This window comes from Dasypus novemcinctus, chromosome 5 (genome assembly GCF_030445035.2).
Source record: "Dasypus novemcinctus isolate mDasNov1 chromosome 5, mDasNov1.1.hap2, whole genome shotgun sequence".
NCBI lineage: Eukaryota > Metazoa > Chordata > Mammalia > Cingulata > Dasypodidae > Dasypus > Dasypus novemcinctus.
In genome coordinates, this window is record NC_080677.1 from 164,201,329 (window position 1) to 164,223,883 (window position 22,555).

Sequence of the window (22,555 nt, forward strand, 5' to 3'; positions counted from 1 at the left end):
TTCCTTCTCTGGGAATCTTGATCTGTTCTGAATGATTTTGCATAGCATTTTTCTTCCCAGCTCCTATAATTTGTTTAAATCCTCTCCCTCACTCAGTGTCCCATTTCCTTACTTTTTTCATTTCTTGGAGCCGTCTTTCTTATGCAGTTCAATTTAACCCCCTTTATTTTTTTTCTCTGTGAGGCTTTTCTGCTTCTGGTTTCTTCCCCAATAAGGCATTCCTCCCTGGGGACCAGATGGGGTCAATCCAAAAAAGGTGGGTCACTCCGGGAGAGTCCATTTTTCATTTATGTGGTCCAGTCAACAGAAACTAGATTGAGTGAGCTCAGTGCTTTCAAACCACAATTTTACCTCATGTTTCACTCTTTCTCTCCCTGTAGCAGTTTGATATGGTCCATGAATTCGAAAAGTAAACACTGGATTATGTTTGTAAACTGGTCTGTACCTGGGCATGACTAAATTATGATTAGGGCTTTGATTGTCCATGTGTTTAGGATATTGAGTCCCCACCCACAAAAGGGTGGGGACTCACAGATAAAACACATGAAAAAGAACAGAGTTGGAGTTTGTGTGTGTGTGTGTGTGTTTTAATGTTGAGGTGTTGAGCTGGAGCCCCAAGAAGTAAACACATGGTGGAGTTTGGTTGTGAGGAAGGAGAGATGGCCCTGGGAAAAAAGATGAGCCATTTGCCAGGTCACAGCTGGCCTTGTGGAGAGAACAAAGCAGCTGAGCCTGGAGAGAATTGAGCCCCAGGGAAAGAGACAAAAGCCTAGAGAGCTGACCATGGAGCCTTAAGAAGAAGAGGAAGGCTGAACGTCCACAGCCATCTTCCTCCAACATGTAGCAACGGACTCTGGTGAGGGTCAGGCCATACTCTTTATGGCCTGATAACTATGGGCTTCTATGCCAAATAAATACCCTTTATAAAAGCCAACAGAGTTCTGGTATTTTGCACCAGCACCCCCTTGGCTGACTAATATGGAATTTGGTACCGAGGAGCGGGGAAGTGCTTTTGCAATTACCAAAATGCTGGAAAGGTTTTATAAATGGGTAAGGGGTATTTTTTGGAGGAATTGTGAGATGCTTGATGGAAAAGTCCTAGATTATTTTGAAGAGACCGTTGTTAGTAATGTGGATGCCGAAGAGACTTTCTGTGAGGCCTTAGAAGTAAATGATGAAATTATTCTTGGACACTGGAGGAAAGTTGATCTGTGTTTTAAAGTTACAGAGACCTTAGCAAGATTAACTCCTAGTGTTTTATGGAAGGCAGAAATTGAAAACGCTAAGTGTGGGCATTTAGGTGAAGAAATTTCCAGAGTAAACTTGGAGCTTATAGCAAAATGCTAGATGAGCAAGGTAAGCTGAGGACGGAGAGTCCCCATGCCTGGATATGTGTGGCATGCTATCACTCTGTCCCTGATGGGAGCTGGAAGTCAGGGCCACTGCCTCTGAGCAATTCCTGGGCTGTATGGGACTGAGTAGGGAGAGGTAGCAGACTGGTAAGTCCAGGACACAAATTTCCTACCTGTATAATCCTCTCTCTTCAATGTGGCATTTGTGGAGTCCTTCCCCATTCTCTACTGTCCTTTGGAGTTTTAAGCAAGTGGGTTTTTCTTTTTTATTTGCTGATTCTCTGGGGTTGTCTTAAATTGTCATGCTAATAATTCCACCTAACTTTAACTTTTCCAAAGCAAATTTTTCCTTACCTGTATTTTCTCAATCAAAGTTGCAGCCTTCATAAGACATAGACAGGAAAACATCATTTGTGTCTCTAGGAACTTGTTTTTTTTTAATTTGGATTTTGAAAGTAATTAGTGATATATTCTAGGTTTTCTCTGACAGCTTTATATTTCTCCAAAAGAAATAGCAGAAATAGATTACTAGTATACTTGATAAATCTTAACAGGCTCTGTTTCATATTTTAAAGTGAGGAAAAACTTGATTTTCCTAAGAGAATTTTAATAGTCTCTATATTTTAAACAGGTGCTTTCAGCTTATGTATACATATATTTCCATGCAATTTTTAAAATGTCATATCTATAGATTATGCCCTTTACCTTTATTTGAAGGTCAAAACTAACAAACTTATTCAGATTCTACTAATAAGAGGTAGTTATTGCAAATGACATCAAATAAATGTATTTGCCTTTTTTGGGTATTGACTACAGCAATTTATTACTTGTAGGCACAATGAAGTGTCAATAAACAGTTCTGGAATGAATGAGCAAATGAAAGAATGAATGGTACCTCGTCATGTCTTTTATTCCATATATTAGCAATTACACTAAGACATTTATCAACTTAGGGCATTTGCATAAAGCAATTTACAAATTAAATCTACCTGAAATGATCCAGGTTACAAAAGCATTAATATGAAATTGCTATTTGGTGTTTCAAAGTATGCGTTCTTTAAAAAGGTAAGCTAACCAATACATACCATTATCAAAATATCTGACTGTTGAATTTCTGGATACACTGGGGTCGAAGTTTGCCATCAAAGGTGCTATGTATTGAGTGGCTGTTAGCATCCGATGCACAACTTCTCCAGTGTAAATGAAACCTATAATTAGAAAAATAAGAAACATATTTTTAAAAGGCCAGATAAAATTACAACTAAAATTCCTCCAACTCAATTGCAGCCATATATTATAGTAGGAAAAAAAAGGGGAGGGGAGGGAATATAACTGATGTCTTATCAAAGATAGCTGGGTCTAGATGAAATACGTTCTCACATGATTTGGTGGGTCCTTGCTGCTGGTAAACCAGAAATCCAGACTATGTACGACTGTAATTGTGGAAAAAGTGACTGCAGCCATCCAAACATTCAATTTGCCATTATTAGCCTCTTGTTACATTAACACTAAGCTGACAGGTCAGTTCTTTTAATACTCCTTTTACAGAAAATGAATGCAATTTCTTGATATGTATTTGCATTTTCTTGAATTACAATTCAGTTTAGGAGACTTTAGAAACCACACATGTAGCCCTTTAATACTAAAATGAATAACATGTTTTGTGACCCTTATTCAGAAATTTGAAAGGAGGCTAAATGCTGTGGGAAAATGTGTACATTTCTCAGATGACTCAAGATCTTATAATTCTAATGCCCTATTAAGATAAAATCTACGTATTTGCAGATAAGATGGTAAAAAACTCATAATGCCAAATGCCGCCCTTTTTAGAGAGATATTAGCCTATCCAGCAGTTGGATAACAAGAGGAAATTTGCTGTGGAGACTTACCCTTTGAATTAAATTTCAATAGCTTCAATGCTACAACCCTAACCAACTTTCGATTATTCACACTGGGCTCATTTACTTAGTGGACTATCCACGACAAATCGTGAATCCCAAACTGACTTCTTGTCTGCAAGGCTTTGAGTTGCCTGAAAGGAGAGTCAGCTCTGGAAAGCAAATTGTAATAGTGATCTCAGACCTGCACAATTAAGAACCTACATCTATGTGCACATGAACACACACAGTATTATGAAATCAAGCTCCTACCAAATTATCTGTGAATGCAATTTCAAAGTGTAGGAAATAAAGAGTTAACAAGGTACCTGAGGATACTGTTTTTTTCCTATTTTCATTAGAATTAATAAAATGAAAGAGCAAGAATTAAAATTCTAACAAAACTGCATAGCATTTAAACCTCTAAACGTGTTCAACTTTGGTTATCTCACTTTATGACCTAATTTAAGCCTTTCCTTGACACATGGGGCTCTTCATGTTTCAAATTCCCAGTTGTGATTTCCAAAATTAATTTATCTTTTTGGCAATGTATTCTTTGATTTCATTTTAATTTTTTATCAAAGGCATAACTGAACTCTAGCTTTTCATATTCAAAGTTATATTTTCAGGTAATAAAATTTTCAATGTGTATTTTAATTATCGATCACATCTTCTCATTTTCTGAGCAACCTCTTTCAAAAGAAATCTCCCCTATGTCTTAAGAAGCATTTTATACATTCACAATTTCACTTAGCCCATGGGTACTAGAAAATACGGTGGTGATACTGCTGTTACTTTTATTCTATTTCCTTCTAGTCCTAGATTTTCATATTCACACTCTTATTATCTATAGGTCCCCCCTCATCACAGTTTTCAAATTATAAACATGAAGAGTAAATATTTTTCAGGGACTATAGTTTTTTTTCTCCTGTCCTCACCACCATGCATTTATAATTTCACCATTAAAATGGATGCAAAACTCTATAGATATGATCTTTTAAGTCAAAGTATTAAATGGTGCTCTGAAAGTGTTCTTCCTAAATAGCTCCAGGTATCTATCTCCCTATTCAGTATTCTCCATGGATCAGGAGACTCAGCTGTGCTGGACTTAAAGAGCAAAGAAGGCAGTAATTCAAGGCAGGAGGAGAATTTTAAATCAATACAATATCCATTCTCCAAAATAACTCCAAGAAAAGTAGCAGCAATTTCTAGACTTGCAAATGGCAGGACCACTGATGATTTCAGATGCTTAACTATTAGCTGGAAATTAAAATTATACAAATGCACTTGTCCTTGATATGTTCGCCTTGTTTGGGCAAGAAATTTGTGCCACTCTATATAACAGAGCTTTCACAATCATAGGAACTATTGACTGCTGCTTCCTTGCATCAGGGAAGAATTTTCCACACTTACAGTTTCCCAAATCTAAGAGGTAGAATTTCAAATTGTTCCTATGAACTAAATAAAAATATGGAAGAATTTGATGATATGTAAAGTCTAAAATTCTTAAATCGTCAATTATTGGAACATGAAGATAAATGATAATTACTATTACTGTGCAATAATTACTGCACTATTTTAACACAAGCACGGCTACTCAATTACTAATACATCTGCCACTATATCACGATTAATGAGAATTAATGTGGGAAAAAAACAAGGATACTGCAACCCCACAATCTGCAAAATGAGTTAGTTTTAGAAATTCAGAGAATACCTGTTTTGCTTTTTTCAGCTATATTGAAAAAAACTCCTCTCAATATCTCAGGCTTGTTTGCAGTGACCAAGAATTTTAAAACACTGCATTGAAACAATGATGCTATTGGAATTCTTCTTACATACCAGAACTTAAAAATATTGTCATCAGTGCCCAAGACCTGAGAGAAGGCAACCTGACCGGGCGACTAAAGACCAGTTGCGCAGACTGAAGGATGCTTTCACTCAGCAGAACATTTCAAAGCTTCAAAGTCACCTATAGCCACCAATAACCCCTTCAGACATTTCCATCTTTCCTTTGCAGTCTCGGGCATGTCAGTTGTACTGGAAAAATACTTTCATAATTCTGGGCCACCAGCTTTTTGGGTAATTTATACATTATTATGTTGGGTTTTATTTCAAACTTCTTTGTAGCCATTGAAAGATCTAATTTAAAAAAATACCTCATTTGTTCACAGTGACCTCATTTAAATAAGAACTATCTATCTAATCATAAGAAATTTGTAGAAAAGAGATATGATCCAGATAATTGGGACCAGTGAAATACTTTCCTAAAAAGATCCAAATAAGAGAAGCAAGTTTTGTTCTTTGGATTTGAAGTGACAGCGAGCACAATGCACTTTGCATTTGCTTAACTACCAGGAAACGTGAGTATTCTGTTCTGAGCTCAGGTGAAATGAAGGACTTTGATTTTGTTCCTTGAAGGATCTGCTTTGGCAGCTTTCTGTAGGTGGTCTCTAGTCATCAGAGTAATCTAGTCTTAAATCTGTAAACTTCATGAAGTCATTTGGGGATTTTATCCTTGGAGGTCCTGTCACAAATAGCAATAAACCCCATTCAATTCTTACATGCTTATCACCCCCTCCCAGTTAATATGACAATATTGAAATTAATCAGTATCAATACAGGAATTTACCAATTAGTCTTTTTCATGCATCTTCTTTACTGTATCTGTATTTTGAAAAGAATGATATGATATATTTAATATTATATCATATATTTTATTACTATATTATATTTAATTATACTAATTATTATCATTTATTAAATGAAGTATTTAACAAGGCTGGGTAACTTGCCCAAAGCAACATAACTAGAATCAAGTCTATGGATTCCAAATTTTATGGCTTTTCACAGTATATTTTGAAATTTGTTATGTGCTCAGCCTTAAGCCAAGGGAACTGTGGAAGACAGAAGGATAGGAAATATTCCTTTTTCTTCTTTTGAGGTGATTTTAAGACAAACCCTACTCAGAACTCAGGGCTCCTGCTCAATGAGTTTTATACCCAAATAGGAAATCTGAGGAAGAAAATACCCGTCCTCTGTGTGAAAATTCAGCACTTAAACCTTGAAACAGAGTTGTAGTCGCCTCAAGTCCTGCTAGATCTTAGTGTATTGCTATGGCCTCTGTCCTTTTAATTGGCTGGTTGTACAAATAGGCTAAATTACATTTCTCTAGTGCAGTCCACCAAAGTAGACATCAACTGGTAGGTGGTGACTTAAGACTACAGAATTGAACAGTAAATCAAATTCTTTTCTTGCTGTGTACCTATGGTACTTCAGCTCTCTATGCTCCAGTTGCCCAGTCCATTAAATGAGGCTGGAATGGCACCTACATCACTGGGTAGTTATGACAGTTGACAATGTATGAAAAGTATTTGACTCTATTCAAGATAAATATTTGTAGAGAGTCAACCCCTCCCCTAAATTTGCTCTACTTTTCACCCTCGGCAGTCTTACCTGCCTGATGCAGACTAGTTGACTGTGGACGTTACCCTAGAATGTGATTTGGAATTGTGGGCTCAGCCCACATGGCTAATGTGCATGCTTCCACTTTGGCTAAGGCCCACCATTGAATCTGACCAAAAGGTAGCACATGTCAAATCCCTGGAGGTCCACCGTCCTTAGATGGGCATCTCTTCCCTTTCTTGCTGATGGAAAACACCTTGTGAAATTACTAACCTCCTCTTGGGTGCATACGGTTCTTTCCTTTCCCTGCAAGTGTCATGGTGATACAGGGAGCGAGAGGGGCTAAAAGTGCCTGGGCAATGTGCTTGGAAGCTTTACTGTATAGGAGCTGCATAAAATAGTCCTCCTTCACGACTTCCTTGAAGACACAAAGACCATGACCCAACACACTCATCCATGGATCTAGGGGCTCTGCAGCTCTACCCGCCAGGATTTAAGGACGGGTGCCGCCTACTGAGCCATCCCGTCAGGCTTCTATGCGGTGTGTCCCTTGGCTACTCATGAAGAACTGAGTTATTCCAATGGGTGTTCTTTTATAAAGAGTAGTTTTATTTACACACCACACACTACATCCAGAATGTGCAATCAAGAGCTCTCAGTTTCATCACAGAGTTGTGTCTTCATTACCACAGTCAACTGGAGAACATCCTGATTGTTCTGGAAAGAAAACCCCAGAGCCCTTCTGCCCCTGCGTGTGGTACTTTCGTTTCCATTGATGAAAGCCCGCTACAATCTTCCTGGAAGCCACAGTCCATGTTTGCTTTAGTTGTTGCTTTCCCGTCTACCACTCTGCTGTTAACCTCTTGGATTAGTGATGTGCATTGGTTCCAGGTCACGGAGGAGCGTCCCTGTATTTGTACTATTAACCAGTCATGGCCCCCACAGGGTCTGCTGTGTCCGACAGTCCATGTTGAGTCTCAAGCTCTCCTTCTAGTGACACGCACGGCCACACACTTCCCCTTTCAACCACAATCACACGTGATTTATCGCTGTTGTTTCCATGCACAGTGACGTGCTGCCGTCACATCTACCCATGTACGGGGGGTCCTTTGTGGTCATTTGGTCGTGACCCTGTCAACGGCTTGATGGAAACAACTTGCTGGAAGCCAGTAAATCAAGTCTGAGCCTAATTCAAAGTACATTTTCCACAAACGCAAATTTAAGCATCACCCATACGTTCTCACAAGCTATACCTTGGCCCCTTTAAGACCAATCTTTGCTTGTAATGCAGGCAGCTTTTTAAACAAAACCATCTGCAGTGGTGGTGACTGCTAATTTGAAAATTAAAAGTGTGGCGAGTTCTCTGGAAACAAAGCTGTCTGCCAGCTGCAAGTCCAATGATGGGTTTCACGTAACAGGCGTCCTCAGGACAAAACCGCTGCCGTGGCCCATGCGGTTCACTGTGAAACTCCCGGTGTGTGCCTGGGACCCAGATAGTGGTTTAAAGAGGAAAAGAGCGTGGCCGAAATTCTTGGGAATGTGCGAACCACTGGTTCCTAGGAAGCAACCTATAATATTATCAATCGCCAAATGTTTTTCCTTTATACTTCTAATCTATTGTACATATTAAAGAAATATACAGGTCTTAAAATATATTCCACCTCACAGACTTCTTCATTCTATTGGTTTAAGACACCCAAGGGAATTAAAAACCACAACAAGGAAGCGGACATGGCTCAACTGATAGAGCGTCCGTCTACCATATGGAGGGTCCATGGTTCAAACCCTGGGCCTCCTGACCCGTGCGGAGCTGGCCCATGCGCAGTGCTGATGCGTGCAAGGAGTGCCCTGCCACGTAGGGGTGTCCCCGCATAGGGGTCCCCCACACGCAAGAAGTGCGCTCGCAAAGGAGAGCCGCCCCATGTGAAAAAAGCGCAGCCTGCCCAGGAGTGTTGCCACAGACGCGGAGAGCTGACACAGCAGGATGACACAACAAAAAGAGACGCAGTTGCCCAGTGCCGCAGGATAACGCAAGAGGACACAGAAGAACACACCGCAAGTGGACACAGAGAGCAGACAACTGGGCGGGGGAAGAAGCAGAGAGAAATAAATAAAATAAATCTTTAAAAAAAAACCCGCAACGAATCCACCCTCTGGAATAAAAAGCTGACAAGATAGTTGTCAGCTTAAAGTGCGTTCAGAAAATCACCAACATACAGATTGGGGTCGACTCTATCGAGGGCCTCTTCCCAACCGGAGCCAGTGCGCAGGGGAGGGGCAGCTGGGTAGAAAACCACACCTCGTCCCCATTTTCACCTTTAACGAGGAAGGCAATCGTCTCCACCTTGTTTGGCAAATGAAACACTAGGTGGTCTTCGTGAGCCCGAGGGAATTCACCGTCCCCAGCGGCCCTTCCCTCCGGGCACCCCCCGGATGCCCTGATCACCGGGTGTCCAGGGACCGTCCAGCTACACTCAGGCCATGTGGCCCTTGGCCCTGGGCTGGCTGGAGCAGGGCGGCCTGGCCTCCCCCGGCGGCACTGGCCCGTGTCCTCGACTTGAAAGTCAAGTTCATCTCCACTGTCCACCCAGGTCCTCCTTGCGTCGGCGCACTCCTCCAGGAGGGCGGAGGGGAGCTTTGAGCCAGCCCCTCTCCCTGCCGAGGGCTTGGGGACCCTGTTGCCGGATGCTGCACGCACGTGGGACCCCCGCATCCTAGCCCGGGTTTCGGGGACGCTCTGCTGTGTGCGCAAGGCCTCTCTCCTGCAACCCCGCTCCCTCAGACCCTGCTCCCGGCGGGCAGCCCACGTGGAGGGGATGACATGGCTTCCGGCCTGAGCACCCTGTGGTCAGGGGCCTGGTGACCGGGGCCCAATGGCACCATGGAGCCTCTACCAAGAGCAGTTCTCCCCTCTCCAGCCGGGCTCCATCCTCTCTAGAGGGGCGCGCACGCCTTGCTCGGCTCGCTGTCCACTCCCACCTTCATTCCTACCCTATCAACTGTCTTTCGAAAAGGACCATTTTTAAAAGGCTCCGAAGCAGGTCTGGAAGGAAGACGTCCATACAGCAGAGCTGCCTCCAGGTAGCAGGTGCCTTTCTCCACGATGACACCTTAGGGCACTCACTGACTATCCTACAGCACCGCACGTGGCACTTCACCAACCAGATGGAATTTAAGTAAACCTGTTTCAAAGCAGAGAAACACCCCTTCCGCAGTGTTCCCAGAACCGTTGTCTCTCCAGCCTTTGAAAATACACCTACACCTGCCCACCTCCATTCTGACCGCTCAGCGTCCCTAGGAGGGCCAGAGAGCCCATCCAACAGTTTCTGCAGCACCCACCAGGCCAGGCCATGAACCAGGCGGATCTGGGATGCCCCGTCCAGCACCCCGGCGTCCTTCCCTTCTCGGGCCTGGGGAGGCATCGTGGACCAGCCAGCAGGGAAGGCGGCCACGAGGGGCCAGGAGGCCTGCTGCCTCGAAGGTAACTCAAATGTCCTCACTGGGCTCAGCCGCTTCCTCGAATATACCGTTTTCCACAGACAGGGCCTCGGTGTGTGCGAGCTGGGTGTAATTTACAGTGCTCACATGAGGGATGTCAGAAATGTGCACACGTCCATCACAGCCAGCACGCCTCTCCACAGGACACCCAGGCCTGACGTCATCTTTGTCTTACAGGCTTGACGCCCTCGGACCAGCAGGATTCTCAATGAGGTGCAGTTTCTTCTGGAAAATCAGGTTAAATGAGCAATGTCTCTAAAAGTTTTCATGGGACACGGACTTGGCTCAGTGGTTAGAGCATCTGCCTACCACATGGGAGGGCCGCGGTTCAAACCCCGGGCCTCCTTGACCGGTGTGGAGATGGCCCATGTGCAGCGCTGATGCGCGCAAGGAGTGCCGTGCCACGCAGGGGTGTCCCTGTGTAGGGGAGCCCCACGCACAAGGAGTGCGCCCCGTAAGGAGAGCCGCCCAGCACGAAAGAAAGTGCAGCCCGCCCAGGAATGGTACCATACACGGAGAGGTGACACAACAAGATGACACAACAAAAAGAAACACAGATTCCCGTGCTGCTGACAAGAATACCAGTGGACACAGAAGAACATGCAGCGAATGGACACAGAGAGCAGATAACTGGGGGGGTGGGAGGGGGAAGGGGAGAGAAATAAAGAAAAATAAAGCTTTCATGCGCATTAATCATCGAGAAAGGCCACGCCCTGAGCACCTGTGCCCCCCCTGTCCTCTGCAGAGGCCTCGCCCGCCGCGGGCGCCTCCTTGTCTTCACGTGGCCCCTGGTCAGGCTCAGCCGCTGGGACGGCCCGGCCTGGGCGCCCTCCTCAGCCTGGGCCCCAGCCCCGCTGCGTGTCCTCGGCCGGGGCCAGCGCTGGGGGCCCGCGGTCCCTCCACGGAGCTCCCACGCAGCCCCGCCAGGCTGGCTTTTCCGCAGCTGGCCCCTGGCGGTCACGGGCCAGTTCAGTCTGCTCGGTGAGGACAGGCTTGAAGGAGGGGCCTGGGTCCCCGTGGGCGGCCCCCGTCACCTCCTGGGGAGGAGGGGGTGGCGCCTCAACCCGAAGGCTCCGCGGCCCCCTCGGGGTCCGGCCCGCGCGTCCCCCCTTTCCCACACCCCAGCCCGCCGGCAGGTTCACTGGCAGCTAGGTGGTATTTAACTCCGGCTGGAAATTCACCAAGGGGAAGGCCTGGTTTTTGGAATTAAAAAAAAAACAAACCGTCAGGTATAAATGCTGGGCCTGCTGCTTAATAATTATATTATGTGAATAAGTCATTTAAACTCTCGGATCCTCGGGTTCTCAGTCTGTGAAATGGGATCGAATAAGACAAAGAAAGAATTCAGGATGGCAGGACCCCAGCTGATGCTGGGGTTTCTCTCTTCCCCTCGCCTTCCTCGCCTCATCTAAAGCTTGTGCCGATGGCCTTGAAATTGCTCAGCGTCCTAGAGAAGCGTGGCCCGGGAGCGGAGTCTCCGGGAGCTCCCCTGCTCTGCCTCTGGGAAGCCGTGCGCCTCAAGGCTCCAGCCGGTCGTCCATGGCCCGTGGTCCTGGCCAGCGTGGCATCTAGAAACAGTCCTGCCTCCTGCGATGAGAACCTGGGGATTTGCTAATTCATACGTAGTCCCCCTGCCCCACTGCTTAGTGGGGGGGAGACATGCACGTGGCACACGTGGACCCGGCGGCAGGGTCGCCGCCTGCTTCGCCCACACCCCGAATTCCAACCCATGAAACACTCGCCGTGCAACCAAGAGCTCCCTTTATCTGAGAACTAACAGGGACTTCCATCTTCTTTGGCTTATTTTTATAAACGTGTGTGTATGTTTGTGTAGCGGTAGAGCAACTAAAGTATATAGATTTTGTAAATCAATCCAAACACCCACTGAGTAGCTGCCAATCTGGAGTGCAACATGGTCCAGCCGCTTCTTCCAAAGGTCACAGCTGTGATGTATTCGTTTTGTTGACTCAGATGATCAGACTAACTTACTCCAGGTCATGGCTAACACCACTTAGACTGGGCTTTTCAAAAATGCATTCATTCTCACATTTATACTATGTTCGTATACAACATTTACCGCAGCTGCTGAGAGCAGGAGGGCTGGAGGCGCTCAGCCGGTCCACCTGCAGGGCCCCCCACCCTTCTCCCCCACACCACATTAGAGGAAACCCAGCCCGTCCTCCTCAGAGCCCTCTCTTCGTTCCTTGACTGGAGGGAAGGGTCAGGAGGATGGACGTACGTCCACAGCTACTAGGGGGACACGCTTGCGTTCACTTGGAGCACGTTCACCGAAGATGGAAGGAGAATTCAGCGGGTGTTACCATTTATTTCACAAATGAGATCCTGTTTCCAAACGTTAGACATTTTACTTCCTGCAGTCTTACTGCCCTCCCAAAAGTTGACAAAATATATTTAGAGACATACAATTTCATTTTGCTTCATATCCTCATCCAGATTTGATTTTGCCAGAATTTTAGTTTTTGATAATTTAGTAGTTAGGAAATTATATCACATTGTGACATTTACTTACACTGCCTTAACATTGAGTAATAATGAAACTGACTATTTATTGAGAAGTTAATTAGTTCTTGAAGTTCCCTTATCTATGAAGTACCTGAAATAGACTTTGCTTGGTTGTTAGGACTTGTTTTATAGCTTTATAAAATAAAAAATTTTGTGTGCTGTTCTTTGTCAGCTCTTTCGGCTGTGCTTTGTGCAAATTGTCTAAAATGCAGCCCTACACTGCAGCTACGGAAATACTTTCCCTACTTTGAAGTTACAAATATTTTCTCCTATATTGTTCTCTAAAAAATTTATAGATTTACCCTTTACATTATTTTTAATCCACCTGAAATTATTTTTGTAGGTTACAAAATGCAGATCAATTTGATATTTTTATAGGCATTGCCAATTTTCACAGGCAATTTTAGGGAATCCCCTTCTTTCTTACCCATCTGAAATCCCAACTCAAGCATGAACCTAATTTTCCTACAGCTGTGGGATCTCTATTTTGCTGCACTGGTCAGCTTGTCATCCATGAGTGGAAACCAGAAGGTGTTATTACTCCACCTCGGTATCTGCTAACGCGGTGGCCCAGAGCAGCTCTGTCTTTTCCCTAAGAAGGTGCGGCTTCCAGGAGCCTTTGCTTTCATCTGTGAAATCTGGGATTGGTCTGTCAAGAGGCATGTGCACATGCAAACATAAAATCACCTTGCTGGGAAGCGGACTTGGCCCAGTGGATAGGGCGTCTGTCTACCACATGGGAGATCTGCGGTTCAAACCCCGGGCCTCCTTGACCTGTGTGGAGCTGGCCCACGCGCAGTGCTGATGCACGCAAGGAGTGCCGCGCCACGCAGGGGTGTCCCCCGCGTAGGGGAGCCCCACACGCAAGGAGTGCGCCCTGTAAGGAGAGCCGCTCAGCGTGAAAGAAAGTGCAGCCTGCCCAGGAATGGTGCCGCACACATGGAGAGCTGACGCAGCAAAAAGAAACAACATAAAGAAACACAGATTCCCGTGCCGCTGACAACAGAAGCGGACAGAGAAGAACACACAGCAAATGGACATAGAGAACAGACAATTGGGGGGGAGGGGAGAGAAATAAATAAAATACATCTTTAAAAAAAAATTGCCTTGTGTTTTTAGCTGGTTGCAACGACGATCTTTGGGACAGATTCACATCTTTTCATTTTGAGTCACCCAATCCATGAACATGGAATGTATCTCTATTGATTGAGGTATTCTTAGATTTTTTTCAGTAATTTTTTATCAATTTTCTCAAAAGTTCATACACACCATTTTTAGGTTTACTCTACTGTACATAGCTTTTTTGAGTATATTGTTATTGAAAACCTTATTTTCCATTACATTTTCTAATAGTTTGTGGTGGCATTCAGAAATGCAACTGACTTTGGATATTGATTTTGTATTCAGCAGCCCTTCTCAATTCCCAGATTAATTACAATGATTTATTTGTATGTTTTTTGGAAGGGTTTTTGGTATCTTGTCAATCATATCATTTGCAGAGTATTTTTTTTCTTTCTAGTCTTTATATTTTTATTTCTTTTTATTGGTTACACATTTTGTATTATTTTATTGCATAAAATATATTTTCTTTTTTGGTGGTTTGAATTGGCATACACACCAAAAAAACACGTTTTTAATTCTAATCCATTCTTGTAGGTATAAATCCATTGTAAGTAGGATCTTTGCATGAGGCTACTTCGATCAAGGTGAGACCCACTTCCTTCAGGGGGGATCTTAATCCTTTTACTGGAATCTTTTATAAACAGGATGACTACAGAGAGAGAAAGCCAAGAAGGCGAAACTGAAAGCAATGAAGCCTAGAAGAAAAGGGAGAGATCGGGAGACATTGCGGTGTGTCTTGCCATGTACCATAGAAGCCAGGATATGCCAGCAGCCTATCTTCTAGAAGCAAGCATTGCCTTGATTTGGACATTTTTTGCAGCCTCAAAACTTTAGCTTGTAAGCCAATAAATTCCCATTGCTAAGCTGAATCATTTCATGGTATCTTCTTCAAGCAGCCTAGGAAACTAAAACACTCTTTTTTAAAGACATGTAAAATGATAAATTGAAACTTGTAGAACATGCAGGAAATGCAACTCAGAATCTAACTATAAAAGGATTACTCAAATATTTCATAAATCTGAAAAAATATTTTGCAAAACCTTCAGAAGCAGTTTGCTTAAGAATTAATAATGCAGAGATTATTTCTCCTTTTTACTTCTTCTTGCTTTTAGGAAGGTAAATTTCTCTCCAGCCATCAATCAATAGGTCTCTGGACATCTTCTTTTGCTATTTCATTAGGGATACTATTTTACCATTGCCTTCTTAACATGTGTACATCAATTAAACATTAACATCTGACTATCCAACCCAAGTAAAGCAGCTGGCAAAGCTCTTCCAAGTGCATCTGCAGCACTGCATTGCATCCCAAGGCAAAGGAAAGAGATTCTTAGATTTTTTCCCCCAACACCTTCATACGTATATGTGCCCAAAAGACTCGGGGTTGAAGTTCTCATCTCCTTAGGCTGAGGAGACGCTTCTCAAAGGCACCTGCAGGAAGGCATGCCGGCTTTCCTGGAGCTGCCTTCCCTGGCTTCCTGCGCCAGCGCTTGTGGAGAGCAGCGTGGCCCACGCCGCACGCCCACTTTTATGTAGCTGGTTTAGACTAATCAGAACTGCAGGGATGGGTTTTGTAAAACTTCACCCCACGTCTGCTAAAGTGGAGAATTGAGAGGCTCGCCATGTGGCAGGAATCTTCTCCATGGACACCTGTCCGTGATGCCCACAGAAGCGTGAGTGGGGCAGCCAAGGTGGTTGCGGGTGGGGTTTGGTCCACATACGGAGACCCACCAGGGCAGCACCCCTTCCACCTGTGCCCAGAGCGTAATCAAATCAGACACGCGCGTCTGTATACATTTTTATTAATAAGACTTAATGACCCTTCACCTTTCCACTGATTTGCGTTACAGGAGGCATGGGGGAGACATGCATGGAATTTACTGGAGTTCACTGCTGGGACGCCGACCCTTGGCATCCCCCTCTTCCCACACTGCTGCTCTCGGGAAGCCGTCCCACGTGCAGAATGGCCAGTAGCTCTCTCCTTCTGCTGAAACCCTCTCAGGAAAAGGCTGGCGGGTGGCTGCACACCTGGCTGTGAATTCTGGAACACTTCCCGGGTGCCCCCTCAGGAGGACTTCCCCTTTCTCGATGGGGTGACCCCCTGGAAGCTAAAGAAAAGGTTCCCCGCGGGTGCCACCAAGAGGCGGGGGGCCCTGCCATGAGCAGCCGGCCCTCCCCGACCTTGGGCTGAGGGTCCGCACGGGCTCCCCACAAAGCCGGCACAGCTGGGGCGGGCTGACGTCCTGCACGCGCGGACGCCACAGCTTTGCCTCGCTGGGGTGTTGAAGATGCGGCCTTCCAACACGGCCACGTGGGAAGCGTGGGCCACGAGGGGGTCGTGTGTCACCATGGCCACCGCCTCCGGACTCTAAACTCCATCACCCTCTGTCCTCAGAATCCAGCCATCCAGGAGACCCCCAACCGAGGAGAAGGTGGTAAAAAAGGACTTTGTGGGTTTGTTTTCTCTCCTTTTAGATACATGATTCAAGAGCCGTAGGTCCATTTCCTCATTTTCCTACCACCTGCTCGGCCCCATTCCTTGTCTATAGTAACAAGTGGGGTTTGGAGAATGAGAGCCCCTGAATTTCCAAATGCCATAGCTTGGCATGGAAAGCCCTCCACGGTCTGGTCCCTGCCTGGCACGTCCGCTTTACCTCCCACCTGTCCACTGCACGTGCTCTGAAGTTCTCCATGAGTTCCACCAGGTTTTAACCGTTTTTTGAGCTGCTTTTTCCTGCCTGAAACATGCTTCCCTCCTTCTGTGGCCTGAAAAGCCCAATTTATCCTTAAATGCCTTAGAGTCTCTTCTGCCCCAGAAGGTCCAGTTACGCCCAAGAGTGGCATCCCTCTGCTCAGACGGACATCTATCCCAGGTCTGAGCACTTCACTCACCACGGGCCAAGGTCCTGTCCACCGCGCATCTGGTCCCCTCCCTTAGCCCATCACAGCTCTGGAGGACGAGGGCTATGGGGGTGATTCAAGCATGAAGGTTGCCATTCATCCATTTGTTCATTCACCCACAGCTCCTCACGGGGGACTTCCATGCCTGAGGTATCGCGAAGTAGAGGAGAACGACCACCTGCACTGGGCGTCGCTAAGTGGACGGGAACGACTACCTGCACTGGGCGTCGCTAAGTGGACGGGAACGACCACCTGCACTGGGCGTCGCTAAGTGGACGGGAACGACCACCTGCACTGGGCGTCGCTAAATGGAAGGGAACGACCACCTGCACTGGGCGTCGCTAAGTGGAAGGGAACGACCACCTGCACTGGGCGTCGCTAAGTGGACGGGAACGACCACCTGCACTGGGCGTCGCTAAGTGGAAGGGAACGACCACCTGCACTGGGCGTCGCTAAGTGGAAGGGAACGACCACCTGCACTGGGCGTCCTAAGTGGAAGGGAACGACCACCTGCACTGGGCGTCGCTAAGTGGAAGGGAACGACCACCTGCACTGGGCGTCGCTAAGTGGAAGGGAACGACCACCTGCACTGGGCGTCGCTAAGTGGACGGGAACGACCACCTGCACTGGGCGTCGCTAAGTGGACGAGAACGACCACCTGCACTGGGCGTCCTAAGTGGAAGGGAACGACCACCTGCACTGGGCGTCGCTAAGTGGACGGGAACGACCACCTGCACTGGGCATCGCTAAGTGGACGGGAACGACCACCTGCACTGGGCGTCGCTAAGTGGACGGGAACGACCACCTGCACTGGGCGTCGCTAAGTGGACGAGAACGACCACCTGCACTGGGCGTCGCTAAGTGGAAGGGAACGACCACCTGCACTGGGCGTCCTAAGTGGACGGGAACGACCACCTGCACTGGGTGTTGCTGGGAGGGACTCCTTTCTGAGAAGGGATTTTCCAGAAGACGAAAGCAATCCATCTGCGGGGCTTTCTGAGAAAACAGAGCAATTTGAACACACCTAGAGAACTGTAGATGAGCCTCACCTGGTAGTAAACCAGCATGTGTCTGGGAGAGGAGCTAATCGGAAGGGGCAAGCACACAGCCACAGGGGGCGTGCTCCCCACTGGGGAAGACCCCATGTAAAGTGAAAATGCATCATCAGCCAATCGGAACGCTTCCTAGCTTGCGTCCACACTGGCCCTGTACGGGCGTCCCCTGCTGCTCAGCGTGGCTCTTTTCCACGTTTGGTTTGGCACTGCTTGATTCACAAATTGTTGTCCAAATAAAATTAAAAGTTTTTTAAATGACTCAGTTTACCTTTGACAGCATTAACCTTAGAGGGGCGGAAAGCCGTTCTCTGGCCTTCACAGAGGATGCTGCAGGACAGGGACAGAGGTCTCAGAAGGTCACGCCTTCAAGCAAAGGTTGGGGATATTTTTTCAAAGCAGTGAGAACACCTTGAAATGTTTAAGCAGAGTCGTAACCTGACCATTTAGCTTTTGTGAAAAAGCATTCTCGTGAGCAGCACTTCAGGAGAAAGTTTACTTCCAGGGAATTTGTGAGACTCGTGCGGGGTAGGGAGCAAGATTCCAGGGCATCTTTGTTATTCTGTTCCCTTCCTGCTGAATGCCTTCTATGTCATCAATATTATTTCCATGACTGAAATAGTTCAAAATGAAACCAAAACTGTTCACCCCAGCAGCGGGGAGACAGTGGGTAAGGAACGGGGAAGGCATCCTGCGGGGAGGCCCGGGAATCTGGGGAAAGATGGAACCGCTTAACCCAGGAGTGGGGGGCTCAGGGTGGACCCCAGATCAGAGGGCCCTGCTCCAGTGAACCGGCCTCCATGGTGTGGGGTGAGCATGCTGGAGAGGAAGAGCGGGTGCCGGGCAGTGGTGTCCTTTACTCAGAGGAGGAAACCGGAGGAGGAAATGTGAACTCCAGGCTTTAAGGCTCGTTTGGCGTTGGCGCGTGTGCAGCTAATGTACCCAATTTCATATCTCCTGCATCCTCAGGCTGCCGAGGCTGTCGCCCTGGGAGCCCGCTGTCCTGTCCAGCCTTTCTCCCTGGTTGTGAAGCTTGAGGATCCAGTGTTGTGACATCCCTCTGCTGGAAAAGCTCTGGGCCAAGGCCTGCAAACAGGAGGCACTGCCAGCCAAATTCACCGTGGTTTACCTCTCTGCAGCAGACAAGTAAGGGTGCGTGGTTTCACGTGCAATCACGTGCAATCAGTCATGTGCAATCAGTCAGCTCGAGGGAACTAAACCCCTGGTTCAAGACCCCTTTTTCCACTTTGCCTTGTTTTAGTCTGTGGCCTAAAGAAATCTTAAAGCAAAGGGCCCAGGACCCAGGGCAGATGCATTTATTTTCCTGCTGACAATCATGTATTTGACTCCATATTAGTACTTCACAAATACTACATAAAGAGATAGAGCAAATATATTGGAGGGTAAAGGTTTTCTTTCCAACTTCTGTGCCATACTCTCTATGGAAAAAGCCAAGGTAGCATCTACATTGACATAATGTTAAATAAATGCAAGGCAATAAAATTACTATACTTAAAAAAACTTACATAACAGGTCTCTAACTGGTACACATATACTCTGAGTGCTCCCAGTCTAATGCAGATGAACAAACAGTAGAGCCTGGAAAAATGAAATTGTCACTAAAGATGATGCCACCATGGCCTGGCTATGCCCACTGAAGCAGATGGGTGACGGGGCGAGGGGGGCACAGAGCTGGAGCTGGGGGACAGTTTCTTTTTTCAGGAGACTAATAAAGAAGCAGACGAAGTGAGCACTCGGAGGAAGTCCACCTTTTTATTTTCCTAAGTGAACGCTTTAAGGCTAGATCTCTATATTGTTCAGTAACTGAAAGACTCCATGAGAGATTTCCAATAAAATTCAAGTGTTGATCAAAATGCTGCCAAGGATTTGGGAACAATCTTGGAAGGTATTTACACGTTGGGATCTATGACCCCTCTGGATCTCAAATGTTTCTCAGAATACGTGTCCCCTGAGAAACTAAACTTTCTTACAAGGAAGGGTAACTACGAGTTCAGGACCTGGGAAACTCATGCAAAGTTCACAACCAAACGTTTGGTCATTCTTTCAAAAAGAGTCAGTTGTCCCCCCTGCAGTGACCACAGACAGAGCAACCCTTTAACGTGTTTGTTAACAAAACAAGCATTTCCTTCTGACAATTTTCATTTAACTTCTAAACTGAACTAAACCAAATGTTAGTTTACAAATGCATATACTTTCCTTAGAGAATATCTATGGTCCAAGAGAAATATATTTTCTCCGACTCCCAAGATGATTGGGTTCAGAAATCTAAAACTGAATTACAAAGGATACTTACTTTCAAATTATGAAATATCATAACATTAGCTGTTGGTCGAAGCAAAAGAAACAGTTCCATTTTCTTAAAGAACTAGAGGAAGGAATTTAATGAAAAATGGCCTAAGGAATTTATCGTCAAGTTTATACTAAATAAGCTTACACGAAAGTATGAGAAAATGATAGGAGGCATTTCACAGCCTCCTGGAACTTGTCCACTGGGAGAAACTGGGGTCTACCAGCTGCCCCCCACCATAAACCAAAGCCCCTGCGGGCAGGAGAGCGGGGCTCCGAGCAGCCCGGGGCACGTCCTCTACAGCGGTGCGTTGGTTTCCACAGGCGAGTCATCGAATCGAGAATGGAAAGCACATGCCAGTTGAGCTGGGATTTATATGCACAGCCTGGTGGGGAGTGACAGGACAGCAGGGACCCAGTTGGGAGACAGGGATGATTGGAATAAGCCAGGTGTGAGACGACACACGCTACCCTGCTGGCCAGGAGGACGGGAAGGAAGGGATATGCCGAACAGACTCTGAAACCAGCCAGAAGCAGACCTCCCCGACAATGGACAAGACGAAGGTCATTTCCAAGTCTGGGTTCTGCAGAATTGGGGAATGGTGGGTGGGATAGGGAGCGAGGGAAGGGACGATGGGCCAGGACTGAGCTTCTCTGGCTCAGGCCCCTGAGGAGCAGAAAGGAGACCCCCAAGGGGCTGGCGGAGCAGTGGTCAAGGAGCAGAGGTGGGCGGGGATGGGAGTGCACAGGCCAGCCTCGGACGGGGCAGGGTGAGGCCAGGAGGAATGAGAGTCCGGAGAGGGAGGGAGGTGCCAGGAAGGGCACGCCGGGGCCAGGGAAATCCAAGGGGCAGAACCTGAAAGGGAGAGTCTGTAGCATCTTCCCTGGGAGAAGACCCCGGGAGGAAGAGCTAATTTCTGCTGGAAGGTGATGGAGAAAAGGCTCTGGCGCCTCCTGGAGGCTGCGCTCATTCTTCTCTGTCCCCGGGGCACACCTCCCTGGCTTTTCGCTCTGCTCCCTCTCCTGCTGGCCTCTCTCTGGAGCACCCTTCTCCTGAATAACGATGCCTGCCAAGGTCTCCCCTTCTCTCCAGCTCGACCTTGGACTTCTCTTTGCCTGGACCTTGCCCACCCCTGCCGGGCAGGTGCCCTGAGTCCTCTGAACTTGCACTTTCTCAGGACACTGACAATGTGGTTGGTGCCTCAAAGTTTGCTTGGGTTTTCTTGTTTCTTTTTTTTTTCCTTTTTTCTTTTTTAATGTTACATTCAAAAAATGTAAAAGGCTCCCATATACCCCCCACCCCTCCTCACCCACTCCTCCCACATCAACAACCCCACCACCACCACCACGGCACACTCATTGCACTTGGTGAACACACTCTGGAGCACCACCGCACCACATGGATAACAGTCCACATTGTAGTTTACACGCTTCCCCAGTCCACCCAGTGGGTTATGGCAGGATACAGAATGTCCAGCATCTGTTCCTGTAACATATATTTATCTTCTTTGGAAGAGAGTAAGGATTGGACTTAGCTTGGAAAACAGTGCTTGCCTCACTTCACTGATTCCACGCTTAGCAGCCACAGGCTTGCTGACTGAGGGGCAGGGCAGGGCAGTGAAGGTCAAGGGGGTCCCTCCCCACCCCCACCCAACCTTACATAACATGTCTGGAAACAGCAATAGTTAGGATGGACCCCAAATGGTGAGCTTTTTTTTTTTTCCCAATTCTAAAGATTTATGACTGTAGAGAATTTCCTAATTATCATATCTTTATTTACACAGTTAAATATTCTCCATTGACATGGTCTTGTAATTACTTTCTGTCTGAAGGACGATATCAGAAAAGAATGTTCAAATAGAAAATTACTGATTACAATCATCATTATGAAGAAACACCTATGGGCAAAAAGATGTTTTCTTAGACAAAATAATCAATCTGGTCTCATTTTTGGAGTCGATTTTACAAACACAGGGACAGAATATCCTAGAAGGAGAAAGAATCTTTGGTATAATGAGATTTTAGTGTTTTCAGTGCGTCACCAGAAGTATACTTTAATATATCAGCCTAAGAGAGAAGCTGATGTTTCATTCAAGGAATAACAACAATATACAGCCCTATATGGATGGGAATTCCACTAGATGCAGCAATATGGTATCTTATAAAAATAACACATAAAACGGTGTTATATTATATCATTATGATAGTGCCCAGCACTCTGTAGCTATTGCTAAATGCATTCTGGAAAGAGGAAGGTGAAAACACACCATAATATCAAGATTAACTGGCATTAGCAGAAATTTGGGAAAATATTATATTCTATTTCATAAAAACAAAGAGCCTCTCTGAGTTACTGGTCAACGTTCAAAGCAATAACCATGTGAAGCCTTCTCATTTTCTCTTCTCTTCAATAGGCAGCTATTGTCCCAGGGTTAGGAAAGGCACAAAGCTTTTCTTTTCACCTTCAGAAAAACAATCGACATTTTTTTTATCTCAGTTCTGATCTGACCTTTTCAGCTTT

At 46.1% G+C, this 22,555-nt stretch overlaps 1 protein-coding gene across 2 annotated transcripts in view; it reads right to left on the reverse strand.

Annotated features, from left to right (window-relative positions):
• The window catches only part of PLXDC2 (plexin domain containing 2), a 425,672-nt gene that overhangs the window by 137,852 nt on the left and 265,265 nt on the right, over positions 1-22,555 (reverse strand). For both annotated transcript variants that reach the window (XM_058297885.2, XM_058297886.2), the window contains exon 5: positions 2,438-2,560. In XM_058297885.2, the coding sequence (XP_058153868.1) occupies positions 2,438-2,560 (123 nt within the window). The remainder of the gene's footprint in view (positions 1-2,437; positions 2,561-22,555) is intronic.